General features: G+C 35.8%; 2 protein-coding genes across 7 annotated transcripts in view; one reads left to right on the top strand and one right to left on the bottom strand.

Annotated features, from left to right (window-relative positions):
• LOC126368653 (uncharacterized) overlaps positions 1-12,856 on the bottom strand; it is a 338,846-nt gene that overhangs the window by 285,197 nt on the left and 40,793 nt on the right. The window lies entirely within an intron of this gene.
• The window catches only part of LOC126368652 (extracellular serine/threonine protein CG31145), a 129,007-nt gene that overhangs the window by 92,681 nt on the left and 23,470 nt on the right, over positions 1-12,856 (top strand). For all 6 annotated transcript variants that reach the window (XM_050012736.1, XM_050012737.1, XM_050012740.1 and 3 more), the window contains one exon: positions 6,206-6,574. In XM_050012736.1, the coding sequence (XP_049868693.1) occupies positions 6,206-6,574 (369 nt within the window). The remainder of the gene's footprint in view (positions 1-6,205; positions 6,575-12,856) is intronic.

Genomic DNA, 12,856 nt, shown 5'->3' with positions numbered 1-12,856 from the left:
TGTGTAATATAACTTTTACAGTCATAACATTAAATGTAGAACTTTAGAAATATGTCTCTTATTAATAAAATATAAGTTTTTATTAGCACTGGGCCCGCGTGGTGGTTTAAGGCCCGATCTCCCTGTCCATCCATAGGGAAGGCCCGTGCCCCAGCAGTGGGGACGTTAATGGGCTGGTGATGATGATGAAGTTTTTATTTGTTATTATGCTGGACTCGGAGCGAGTTAAAAACATAGGCCACGTTCAGCTGCTTATATTTCAGGTTGGTTGTCAAAAGTGATAGAGAGATTATGTCGTTTCCATAATGACTGAGAGGCATATCACCTTTCACTATACCGTTCATCCTAATATCCATCTTAGGACTTCGTATCAAAAGTGGCTGCAGGTAGGGGAATGTCCGTAGCGTGAAAGCAGGTTATGTTATAGGAACTCATTTTTCTAACCATAATAATGAGATGTCAATATAATGAAATGAAATGAAATTGAATTGTACACGAACACCGGTTAATTAGTACCATAATTGGTATAATGAGAAGTGATGTACAACTCTTCCTCTACGTAGCTAGCTAACTTAACTACTTACCTTATAATTGTAGTATGATTTAACAGTTTAAATGAGCAATATACAGGGTGTTAATGCGACATCGTATCGAATACTGAGATGGTAGTAAAAGCTAGTAATATGGGCATATATGTAATGTGCAAATTAAGTCATTTCATTTGATACCCAACACTGGAAGAAACAATTGGAAGAAAATATTTTTTTTCGTTCTCAGATTATGTCCCCTAGAGGCCACAATGGCCATGTCAGGGGCCTTTGGCGGCTCAATAATAACCCTGACACCAGGGTTGATGAGGTTGGTAATTCTCCTCTCAACCCACACGACAGAAAAAGAAGAAGAGGCCGCAATTAATTTAGCGTGATGTCACATAGCCTATAATCACTGGACAATTAAGACGCTGCTAGTGACACCTCATTTGTTAAATTCTTACCAGTGGTATAAGGCTGAAGTTAAGTGGTGGCAGACGTGCATACACACATACATATACATAGGGGTCAAACATCAACCCTCCTTTTTGCTTCGCCGCAGTCGGATGATACATATTATACTAATTAAAACATATAATAACCGGTTCTTACCGCGTTTTACCAGCCGTGATCATGGCACTTACAACAGTATCGAAATATCGGGAGTCTCATATCCCCTATATATATCTGCTTTAAACGCGGTAAGAACCCGTTTTTATGTGTTTTAATTATGATAATAACCGCGTAAACTTAAAATAACAATTATACTGTCGATTTAGAGATTTTTTTATTTATGAGATGTGTTGTTTTGGCGATATGGCTCACCAACTATCACGTTGGTGTAACAGAATGATCGGTGATGCCTGGGTACGTATTTCATCTTGCGATGGATGTACCTCTGACTCCCCAATTGGGATATAGTTGTGAGCTTATGTTATGTTATCTGTTCTAACCATAACATAACATAAACTGCCTATATACGTCCCACTGCTGGGCACAGGCCTCCCCTCAATCAACCGGAGGGGGTATGGAGCATACTCCACCACGCTGCTCCACTGCGGGTTGGCTGTTCTAACCATATAGGGACCTAATGTGTGCGGTGAGAGCCTCATATATACTATATCGAAACTGCGAAACTATTTCGATAAACTTGAGACTTATGGTAATCTGACTAGATGTTATTAAGTTGCAAAGAGGTCATATTGTAATGTAGGTCTATTAGAAAACTGCTGCACTCGCAGCACGTGTATAATATGATATTCATATATCAATCTGTAAGCATTATTATATCTACTTTATACCTAAAACGTTACTGTAATGAAGCTGTTGAAAATTACGCAATTTTGCGCAAATATAGACACCTAACTACTTTGAAAATGACAATGTATGAGATTCTAACAAGTGGCATTCATTTGAAAGGAGCTTTTAATTATTCCAGGTCGCCACAGTACAATACAAACATCATAATCACTAATTTGTACACTCACACTTTTTTGTGTGTACTATTTATATAAGTAGGTATATATGTTAGGTTATGTATATAGGTTAGGTATATATTATATTTGTAAGTATGTTATATATATTTATTTGCATGTATTTTATTGGTGAAATTGTACTTTATTGGTAATAAGTTGTACTTATAGTTTGTACCCGCAATCTTTCAATTATTATTTTTTACATTTTACCTCACCTTATGGTTGCCTGGAAGAAATCGCTTTAAGCGATAAGGCCACCATTTGCCATGTACTTAATTAAAAGACTTTTTGTAATTATTTATTTTTAGTTTGGTGCAATAAAGTGTATTTGTATTGTATTGTATTATATTATAATTTAAGAGCCACGCTCTTGTCGGTGTAGCATCCTCCATGCTACTTTTTAGGGAAAAATAGAGCAGTGGTTTCCCTCTTACCTTCTGCCCCGCAGTACTCTGTCTGACGCGAGTGGGATGGCGCCCAGAGTAGTCTATTTCAAAGCCGTACTAGGACTCCTGTCCTCCGCCTCTGAATAGTACTGACAGTTACTGCTGCCCTCTGTCATAGGCCTCCCCTCAATCAACTGGAAGGGATATGGAGCATACTCCACCACGCTCCTCCACCGCGGGTTGGTGGACGTGTTTTTTACGGCTAACAGCCGGGACCAACGGCTTGACGCATAAAATAAAACCATAAAGAAAAACATAACATAGACACACGTAACAAAAAAACTAATAGAATTTGGATGTAGGTATATGGCTATTATACGATTTAAGATTTCGCTATGAGAGACATGCAATGATAGATGACAGGCGCAACGTGAAAAAATTATCTAGCGATTCAATAAATTTTGTCGAAATCGATAAAGTTATTTTCCCTAACATGCGTGTCACGTGACTTTTGTTCGTATTTTGACAGACCGACATGAGTTATTTAGGTTCAATCGACAAAACGACATGAATCGATAAAATGCCCGTGCCAAAATTTTATCACGTTGGGCATGTTAGCCCTACTGAGCTTCTTTGGTATTGACCACATGGCATGGGAGAATTAACTATTCTACTTATAAGCATAGAAAAATAATCTTATAGAAGGGATGCTACACCCCGCACCTATACAAGCTTGAAGCGAGCTTGTTTTTTCTATTTAAACACAACAGAGCTTAATATAATGGGGCTCGTTTCTGAACTTCCCTGACTTGTTGATTAGTTCCCTTATTTATGGGAGTAATTTTTCAAACCAATTTTGATATGAAATTATTGTTTGGAGATTAGATACAAACTTGCTTACTGAAAAAGTACGAATTAACTGAAGTTAAACATTGCATTTTAAATAATTAACTACATACATTAAGATCACGCCTATTTCCCGTTGGGGTAGACAGATACTACGATCCTAACACACCACTTTTGCATACGCTTTTTTTAAATAATTATGTGCTCAATTTAATTATAAAGATAAAGGCCTATCTTCAAAAAGGTTACCTATTACATCTATATAGTAATAACATTATTTGGGCTAATATCTCTGTATTATCAAAAGAATCCTCGATAAAATAAAATAAAAGCATCTTATTTCTCCCACAAAGCTATAGGTAAGTAACTAAACTTGGAGTGCAATGTACGCCTGTAATGTTCAGCAAATAAATTCAAATGCACTCTATGCTGTTGAACTAACAGCCGTAGTATGACAGGGGCGACGCGACTTATATGTCGCTGGCTTCATCCAATAGACACAGCGTTTTTTGTCTATAATCTTATTATGATAAAAAAAAATATGACACACCAATGTTAGTGTCATTAATATTTATACTTTGAACCACCGATGCTGCGCGAAGAGGGGTTTTATAAATTTAATTCCTTTGTCTGTCTGTTTATCTGTCCGCGTTATCGTAGCTTCAGAACGGATGGTCCGATTTGGTTGCGGTTTTTATATAGGATTAGAATCTGTGCGGTGCAATTGTATTTTTTACTTGAAAGAATATATAAAAGTCATGTATAAAAAATAGATAACATCGCGAACGCCGGGATGCATGTTGCGTCGCATCCGCCACACTACGGCTACATGGGGTCGTATTTCTATCACACTGGACTCTTGTTGCGCGTGCGACACGATAGCCTCTTAATATGACACATGTACTTCTGATGACATTGTATCTTTGCTGTTGTTTTTGAGTGAAATTGCAATTAAGTATGCGCATACTTAGCGCTAAGTTGGTGAAAAATGAGAACTTGTTTGCTTTAAACATATTGACAATAGTTTGTCAAAAGCTCCTTTAAATCAAGATAAAAAGATTGATGTACACTTAGATTTGAGATGGTGTATTTATTCATAATAATTCGTAAAATACGAGTACCCTGGTACCGGATTTGCACCAATGAGTTATTAATTTTCACTAACACAGTTGGCTCGACCATTATAGACGGCGCGCGGCGATACGGCCACCTCCTACCACATTGGTCTAACAGAAAGCTCAGTAAGGTGTATTCCTAGTTCATCTTGCGATGGATGTGCCGTTGAGATATAGTCGTGAGCTTATGTAATTAGTAAAATAGTAGTACTATTTCCAACGATAAAACCATTCCTCGGTAATGGTAGTATTCCATACAACTGTAGGTACACTTCCACACAATAGTAGCGTATCGAAAACAATGATTAACTTAGAATTAATCTTGAATCGCAGTCATTATTGAATTGACCTTCTTATACATAAACCTATGAAAATAATTATTACAGTGGTATAATTTTACCTATTTTTACATTCCTGCCTACTTTGATGGCTAAAACCCTTTACAGAGCAATTCATCTAAAAAAAGCTAAATTGCTATTTGTCATTTGTTCATATTGCGCAGTTACTTTTATATGCGCAAATGTCAAATTGCAACGTCGTTGTTTTTAGGTGAATCGCTTCAAAGCCGCCTTTTTAACCCCCCAATACTAACTTGTATGCAGAATGAGACATAAAAGCTTTGAAATGTTTTATGCTTTCCCGATCAGTACGAATAGGCAAATTAATCATTTAACATCAATCATGGGGTACTTCTTTGTTTTAAAGATAAATTCACAAATAAGAGAATTTTAAAAATGGCTGAATATTTATCTTCTGACAACTTCCGCTCTATCCCATAATGGCCTTCTATTGAAGGAGAGAGGGAAAGTCGCATTCAAAAGATGAGAGCCCTTAGCGCTACCAATTGGTTCGGCCAAGTAGTGAATTGATACGATACCAAAAAAATAAGTCACCTTTACTATTTACAATCTACTTTTAATTCTATATAGAATCCATTGTAAGTAGGTACTCTAGATACTTTAATCCCTAGATTATGGGCCTAAATTATAATTATAATCTAGAGATCATAATTCAGGAACTTGTGATCCAAATCTACTTTTTTAAAAGGTGACTTATTTTAGATGTTGCTTCGGATGGTATCAATTCAATACTTGGCCTTTCGTCGTTGTACATTAGTCGCGAGAGAGACGAAAAATGCGGCCGCGTCACGATTTTGGTCTTTCATCTACTCTTGATATTTAAACGAAGAAGATACGCATACACGAGCTAATGTTAGAACGAGATAAAATACTGCTAACCTAATAATCTTTTAACCTTTAAGACCTTGCGCTGCTTTGCTATGTAGAGTCATTTTATCTTTACGCGTCATGCACCATATTTAGAAATTAATTTCGATACAACTACTTCGTGAATGTATTTTTAATTATTTTTTTTAATTTATGAGGTCTAAAGGGGACAATAAAACATTAGTTTTATATTATATTCTTCAAATTAATTTACCTATAATAATTGTACTGAAGGTTGAGAGTACCCAGACTGATTAGCGTTACTATAGTAAATTATTATACATCAATTGATTAGCATGAACATTTGTTGATATTGCACATGACGACTCTACATTTTAAAATTCACGTGAAGCGTGAACTTTGGTTCCGATATTGTTTTGCATTAATAGGCGAAGTAAGTTTATTTTTCCTTTCTGCAAGGATGAAAATGTTGTAGACATCATGAAAAGTTTTCGTGATAGAAGACTAGGCACCTTAGTACCCGGAGATAAGAAAACTATTTAAGGATGAATTGTTTGTTATAGGTACAATAATGCTTATCTTGAATAGGTGGGTCGTCCCCAAAATTGGGTATAAGTATGTAATTAGTAAATGATTGTGAGTTAACGAGCGTGTGTGTTGTTGCAGAGTGAGCAGCTGGGCGCGCGGGCGCTGGCGGCGGGAGTGGTGGCGCGGCGGCGGCGTGGCGAGCGCGCGCGGCTGTAAGCGCTCGCCGACGCCCGCGCCGTCGCCGGACCATGCGCGCGCGCGCAGTCCGCTCGCGCCGCGTCGCCCGACCGCGCGCACCATGCTCAACATGAAACTGAAGGAGCGCCTCGCGCTCGCCATCAGCGCCTTCCTCGTACTCTTCACGCTGATGCTCGTCGTCGACCTCCAGATGGACTATGGCATCTCCGGCCACCGCGTCCCGCTCCACGGCCGCGTCCGGATGGCCGACGACAACGACAAGGGCCGCTCTGCGTACATTGAATTCAGGAAGAGATTCCTGCAAAAAAGGTGAGGTGTAGTGACAGTGGTGCGTTTATCCAGTGTTGTGATTATGTGCGTCAAAGGGATGCTTTGTTATATGGTGTTTCTGTCAGCATTTCGCAAAAAGGTATGTGAAATAGCAATAATCCCGCGCGTAGTTACAATTGAAATGGTAGGTAAGTAAGCTAAGGTAGATTTTCTGTTTACTTCAAAGATGAATCTTTTACTATCGGGTAGTATGTATGCCAAGGAATTGTTCACAAACAAACTGTTGAGCTACAAAATTATAATTATCTTATCAAAAATTCAAGCGACGACCCTTTGATAGCGCTCGAACATGATACCAAATAATATACATCCGTGATAATGGCTTCTTAAGAATCTAACTACGACTAACTACTTTTTAATGACTTAACAATTAAGTAGTCTAACTTTGCCCTAATTTAATCCAAGTCTTATTATCATTAATCTTTGGAATAATTTTAAGAATGTTGTTTATTTTGTGATTGACTGATATAATTTTATTGGGCACTTTGTTTTTACCTGTTTGTGTGCGTTTATCTATCGTTATCGGCGCAGTTGTTTGTCTTCGTGTTTGATTGCGTCTGCGTAGATAACGAGCTTCTCATATAAGATGGACATTACGAAGCGATTCACGTGTGCTCAGAACCGTTGTAAAATCAATTGAGCATGCTATCTAGTAACAATTTTATTGCCCAGAAAAGTGAATTGGAATATAAGCGTATAGCAGTACTTAAACAACGTAAAGTAGGAAATTGTAGCTCTAAAGTTATTAAGATTGAAACTCTAGGTCAGTTGCTTAAGGTAATTAACTGTTTGCCTGACACGATTATCGATGGTAATTCTAACTATGTAAGTAATGATAAGACGTAAACAGGCGATCAATGACCTACACTACGGAGTAACATTGATAGCATTCAAAATGACGATACATCTTTGTTTTACACGGTTACTGTACGCGCAAAATGAAGAATACTGGTCCATATGTATCGAAATTGATACTGCTTAAATATGTACTTACACTTAAAACACTTGGGTTGTACTTAAATCGTCGAAGATCAACGCAAAGTGAGATAGTTGTGCGATGCGCATTTGTGCGTTGTATCTTGTTTACCAACTCCTGTAGAGTCTGGGACAATATTTTTGCGTTCTTTGCTTAGCTATCACGTTACTCGGTCCGTAGTTTTGATATCTTGCGAAGTCAAATTATCGCTTTATAGAAAACGTGTCCGTCAGAATTGCCGGTTATTCGTATTAAATTTGTCGGCGTATTTTAAGTTGAAATATGTTCAGTCTTTCTAATATCTGCGTGCTCAATAATTGCGAGAGACCGGCGATTGACGGACACATAGAAAACTAGCCAAATTGGTAAACTGTCATAGTGACATACCTATCTTGAGATGGAAATCCCAAGAGTGGCTGCAAGTTTTCCCACTAACATTTCCACCTTACCACCTAAGAGATTACGGTCTTCTTCTTCTATCGTGTGGGTTGTGAGGTAGATTAGCAACCTCTTCAATCCTGATGTCAGGGTTATTAGTGAGCCGCCAAAGGTCTAACCGGAACCATCAGTAAAATTATATTCTGTAGATTCTATATATATAACGAAATTGATGTCTATTTATTAGTTATGATTTCAACGATAGAGACAAATCTATTCTAACAATTATAGGTAGCTAAAATATTCAGCTGATCGATTGGAAATGTTAAATTGTTAATTATAATGAAGCTAGGTGCCTAATATTAATAGGTTTTAAAGCCAAGGTCGTTATGCGGCCAACCATATATTTCTAAAAGATATATTTGATTATATTTTTTTAAAACTATAATATGGTGTCCCATGCGTAGAGAATCAAACAGATAGGGTCAAGCATGACTACCCAGAAAAACAAATTTAGTTCTCAGTAAAAATCATAGTTTTTAACATAAGTACATAGACTTTTGTGAAAATATAAAAAATACCACCTCATAATGGATTTTTCATGCCATTTCTACAATTTTGCTCTAACTTTTGGTCTATTTTTATTAAAGTATTCCTGAATGATTGCTTCATCTAATTAATTAAGCTGATTTATAAAAAAACAGCAACGTCCCTCAAAAAGCTGGTTTAAAAATATTATTTTATCTATTTTTTTAATTTTCCTCTTAAAACTTTGAGTATCTGTGGTGGACAAAAATGTACTGTACTGCATTGGTACATTATGTTTAAAAAATATATTTTTCTTATATAGATTTTAGATTGGCATAACACCTAGGCGTAGTCCTTATCCTTACAAACATATTGTTTGCTATGGAAATTAAGAAGGCGGTGATGTATGAAAAATCTTAACTGTGTGTTTTTGCCAATTTACACATTCAGTTTATATTAGTACACGTTTTAATTAAATGTGTCGAAATGCATTTAAAATCATATTAAATTTATTGCAAATTGAATTGTTTAATATGTTGTTTTGTAGAAGTTTAGTTAAATTCCAATACGATACGCGCAGCTTGATGTTATATGACGAGCACAATTTACGTAGTAATTAAACATTGAATTCTTCATGAATTCATAGTAAAATTGAAAACAAGTACTTCAATGAAAATATTTAGGGTTACATTACAGATAAATCACCATACTGTAAGTAATTGAATAGAGTCGAGATTGACACCTTCCTGCAAACTTGGCCGTCTTCTTCTATCTTCTATCGTGTGGGTTGTGAGGTGAATTCCCAACCTCATCAACCCTGATGTCAGGGTTATTATTGAGCCGTCAAAGGCCCCTGACATGGCGCATGTAACGACTACTAAAGATAGAAAGATAGATAGATCATTTATTTGCATGAACACAGTACAATGGTCTACATTGTACTGTACATTATTGGTGGTATGGTGGTAACTTACATCAGTAAGTAGTGACCGGGACCAACGGCTTAACGTGCCTTCTCAATATTACTACAACTAATCAGGTGTCCATTTTTGTCACTGTTCGTTAAGGCTCCAGGGTTTAATTTATATTACAGGCTAAGGAAATAGTTAAATATGAGTTAGTCTTTTTCACGACTTGCTAATAACCTCATCATCACTAATTTAAGAGCCACGCTCTTGTCGGTGTAGCATTCTCCACGCTACTTTTTAGGGAAAAATAAGGAAGTGGTTTCCCTCTTGCCTTCCGCCGCCCTAACCTATTGTTATTAATTTATTTATTTACACACATTTATCAAATTCTTATCAAATAGGTCTAATTTTAAAATAGGGTATACAAGTAGCATTAAAATAGGGAAGTTCCCAACTAGTCAAATCAATCACTTTTTACTTAACGTCAAAACACGAAATTACTATGGAATTTGTATAAAAAAGCAATCTGTGACGTCATAGAAAAACGTGACAAAATGTCGGACTTATTATTACATTTTTCATTATTAAAATTCATTAATAAGTTAAATAGAAAAAAGAAAACGTTTTTTGTCACCTTTAAATCTGGCTTTATTTAATAATCAGAATTTCATATTTTATCTTTGACCTATGAAAATGCCTAATTATATGAGATCGATGTATTTGTAAGGGAGATAACGTAAACTAATTTCGGCATATTTCCACTTACAATTATCGCGATATACTATCGCCTCTCTATCTGATATTACGCCAAATTTGCGTCTAGTATCTATAAATCAATATGCCATCAGCGCCTGATAAATTTAGCTCTTTATAAAGTCATCTAATTACCTACCTTCATTTTTTTCTGTATTATGTTCTGGGGTTAAAAAGGCTACATCGAAGCAATTCATCTAAAAAAGCAATATTGCAATTTGACATTTGCGCATGTAAAAGTAAGTGCGCAATGCAAACAAATGTCAAACAGCAATATTGCTTCTTTAGATGAATTGCTTTAATGTGGTGTTTTTAACCCCCTGTTCTCGCAGACCCTAGTCTATCTCAATAACAAAATTCTAATTCAATCTTGATTTATGTTATAACGTACATTTATCATACCTTATACGGAGTAAAAAACAAAGGTATAAGATTTACAAAACATATTTTCAGGTGTGAATATTATAGGTAACTAGTATACTAAGTATTACAAAGGACCATTCCTCTAGTCGATTCTACGATTACCCTAAAAGTTAGGCAAAGGTACGTTGTCATTTTATACCTAAGGATTACGATTATCGGTCCGATGAAAGATTACATACAAGTAATCCTATTACTGTGCTAATACAATTTGATCTGATTAAGTTGTGTTGATTTTACAATTTATATTTTAGTAATCAGTTACTTACTATTCATACTCGAAAATGTGTTTTGTAAATCTTCTATCTTAGAAAAGTTACTCATTTTTTTGACGTGACGTATTGTAGATTTTCTGCAAATGGCATTAAATACTTGGTCGGACATGGGGAGCGCTGAGGACTCTCACCTGGTACAAAATTTGAGGGTGCCCAGGTGGACGCGAACCGCGTCTCAGCGCGTCGTCTGAGAGGATAATATTTGAAAGAATTAATCGACCCTAGGGGGTCGATAGCGATAAGCGCTGTATGAGAGAGAAAAGAGAAGTTACTCATATTGTCAACAAACTCTACGTAATCTTTACAATTTTCATGGACGAGATATCTTTTAAGATAAAACAACAAAAAGTAAATAAGGTGACTTTAATAATACGATCATTAACACTCTATGTTTATTTTAAGATAAGGACACAAAATTAGTCATTAACGGACAGGAAAATTTTGAACAATTGGCGAATTATTTTCCTTAGCATGTTTTCAAATAGACTTATTTTAGTAATTAACCGAACCGGCGTGCGCGTATGAAGCGATTGGTCAATGTGGAGGAAGCAAGAGTAGTGTGTCAGGATCAAAGCAAATGGAATTCTATAGAATAGACCAGAGATTATAAATAGTCTCTGCTTACCCCGGTGGGAAATAGGCGTGATTTTTTTATGTATGTTATTTTAGTAATTAATATTTCCTCAACCTATTCAGTCTTTACCAAAGCTCTGCGGAGTGGAGTATGCTCTTGTCCTTCGGTTGATAAAAAGAGGTTAGCGCCCAATGGGCTCTTTAGATACAAATATCATTATCAGTATTTTTTCGTTTTGACCCTCTAAAGTTAGAAGTGCATTGCAGCAGAACCGAAGCGAAAGAACATTTTGTTTTTTTTATATGGATTCTGTGACAGTGTACAATGTTGTACTGCATTTATTTGGTAAGCTGATACTTTTCTAATGTATTTGAAAAACACCGTAATGTCACTAATATTTTATTCTATTGTAATATTATGTAAGTAAATCTTACTTTCCATGAAATAATGAATAATCCATTGGTGTTCACACTAAAAGTCAACTCAACTTTCACTCGGCTTCAAAAGCAAATTAAATTTTAGAGATTATAATGAAACACTGAAGTATTGAAGCAAAAAAAAAATGCCTCAAAACCGCCGTCATAAACGACGTTGCAAATGGAAATAGTGCTCGGTTTCAGTTAATTTGAAAACAAGCGGTTAATTTAATAAACTTCTGTAAAGCGCTTGAAAAACTGTTCATTTGAGATGACCGTGCCGTTTCATTGCGAATCTTTTTCACATTTCTGAAAGAGTTTGTTTAATTAGTTCATAGCTTTTTTACTTATTGCAGTTTTATTTCTACGATCTTGCATTGAATTCTAAGTAAATTACAAATAAACGAGCCCTCTTCCACGCATCCGCTTCGCTCTGTTGCGGTTAGATTTTTCATAACTTGAATAACTAAACCCTGAGGGTTAGAACGGCTACATTGAAGCAATTCACCTGAAAAAGCAATATTGCTATTGACATCGCACATTTACTTTTATATGCACAAAGGTCACTTTGCAAAATTGCTTTTCAGATAAATTGCTTTGATGGGGCTTTTTCAGACCCTCTGGCCTAAATTCTATAGGTATAAAAGGTGAAGACCTTTTTAGCATAACGAGGATGTAGAAATTATAATTTTGAACAGTCATTGGTCTCTTGGGTTTTATTGATTTGGATATATTATTATATATCTTTGTACCTATATCATGATCGTTTGTGATACGTGACTAAAATACACTTACAATATTCATAGAAACGTTCATATCAGTTTAATGTTTGTTTTAGTTATTTACTTTCGCAACAATTGCAAGTACCAAGTTACTTTCTTACTTTACATGATTATCTACGACAAAAGTTTTCCACACATTCCTCAGCGTCATTATAGAACGTTTGTATAAATAACACGTATATTTATTGAAACTCATAGCTTTTGTACTAGAACAATACTTACTTTAATTAATTTGTCATTGTTTGTGCAAA

The sequence above is a fragment of the Pectinophora gossypiella genome, chromosome 8 (genome assembly GCF_024362695.1).
Source record: "Pectinophora gossypiella chromosome 8, ilPecGoss1.1, whole genome shotgun sequence".
Taxonomy (NCBI): Eukaryota; Metazoa; Arthropoda; class Insecta; order Lepidoptera; family Gelechiidae; genus Pectinophora; species Pectinophora gossypiella.
This window is presented reverse-complemented; position numbering and strand designations above follow the sequence as displayed.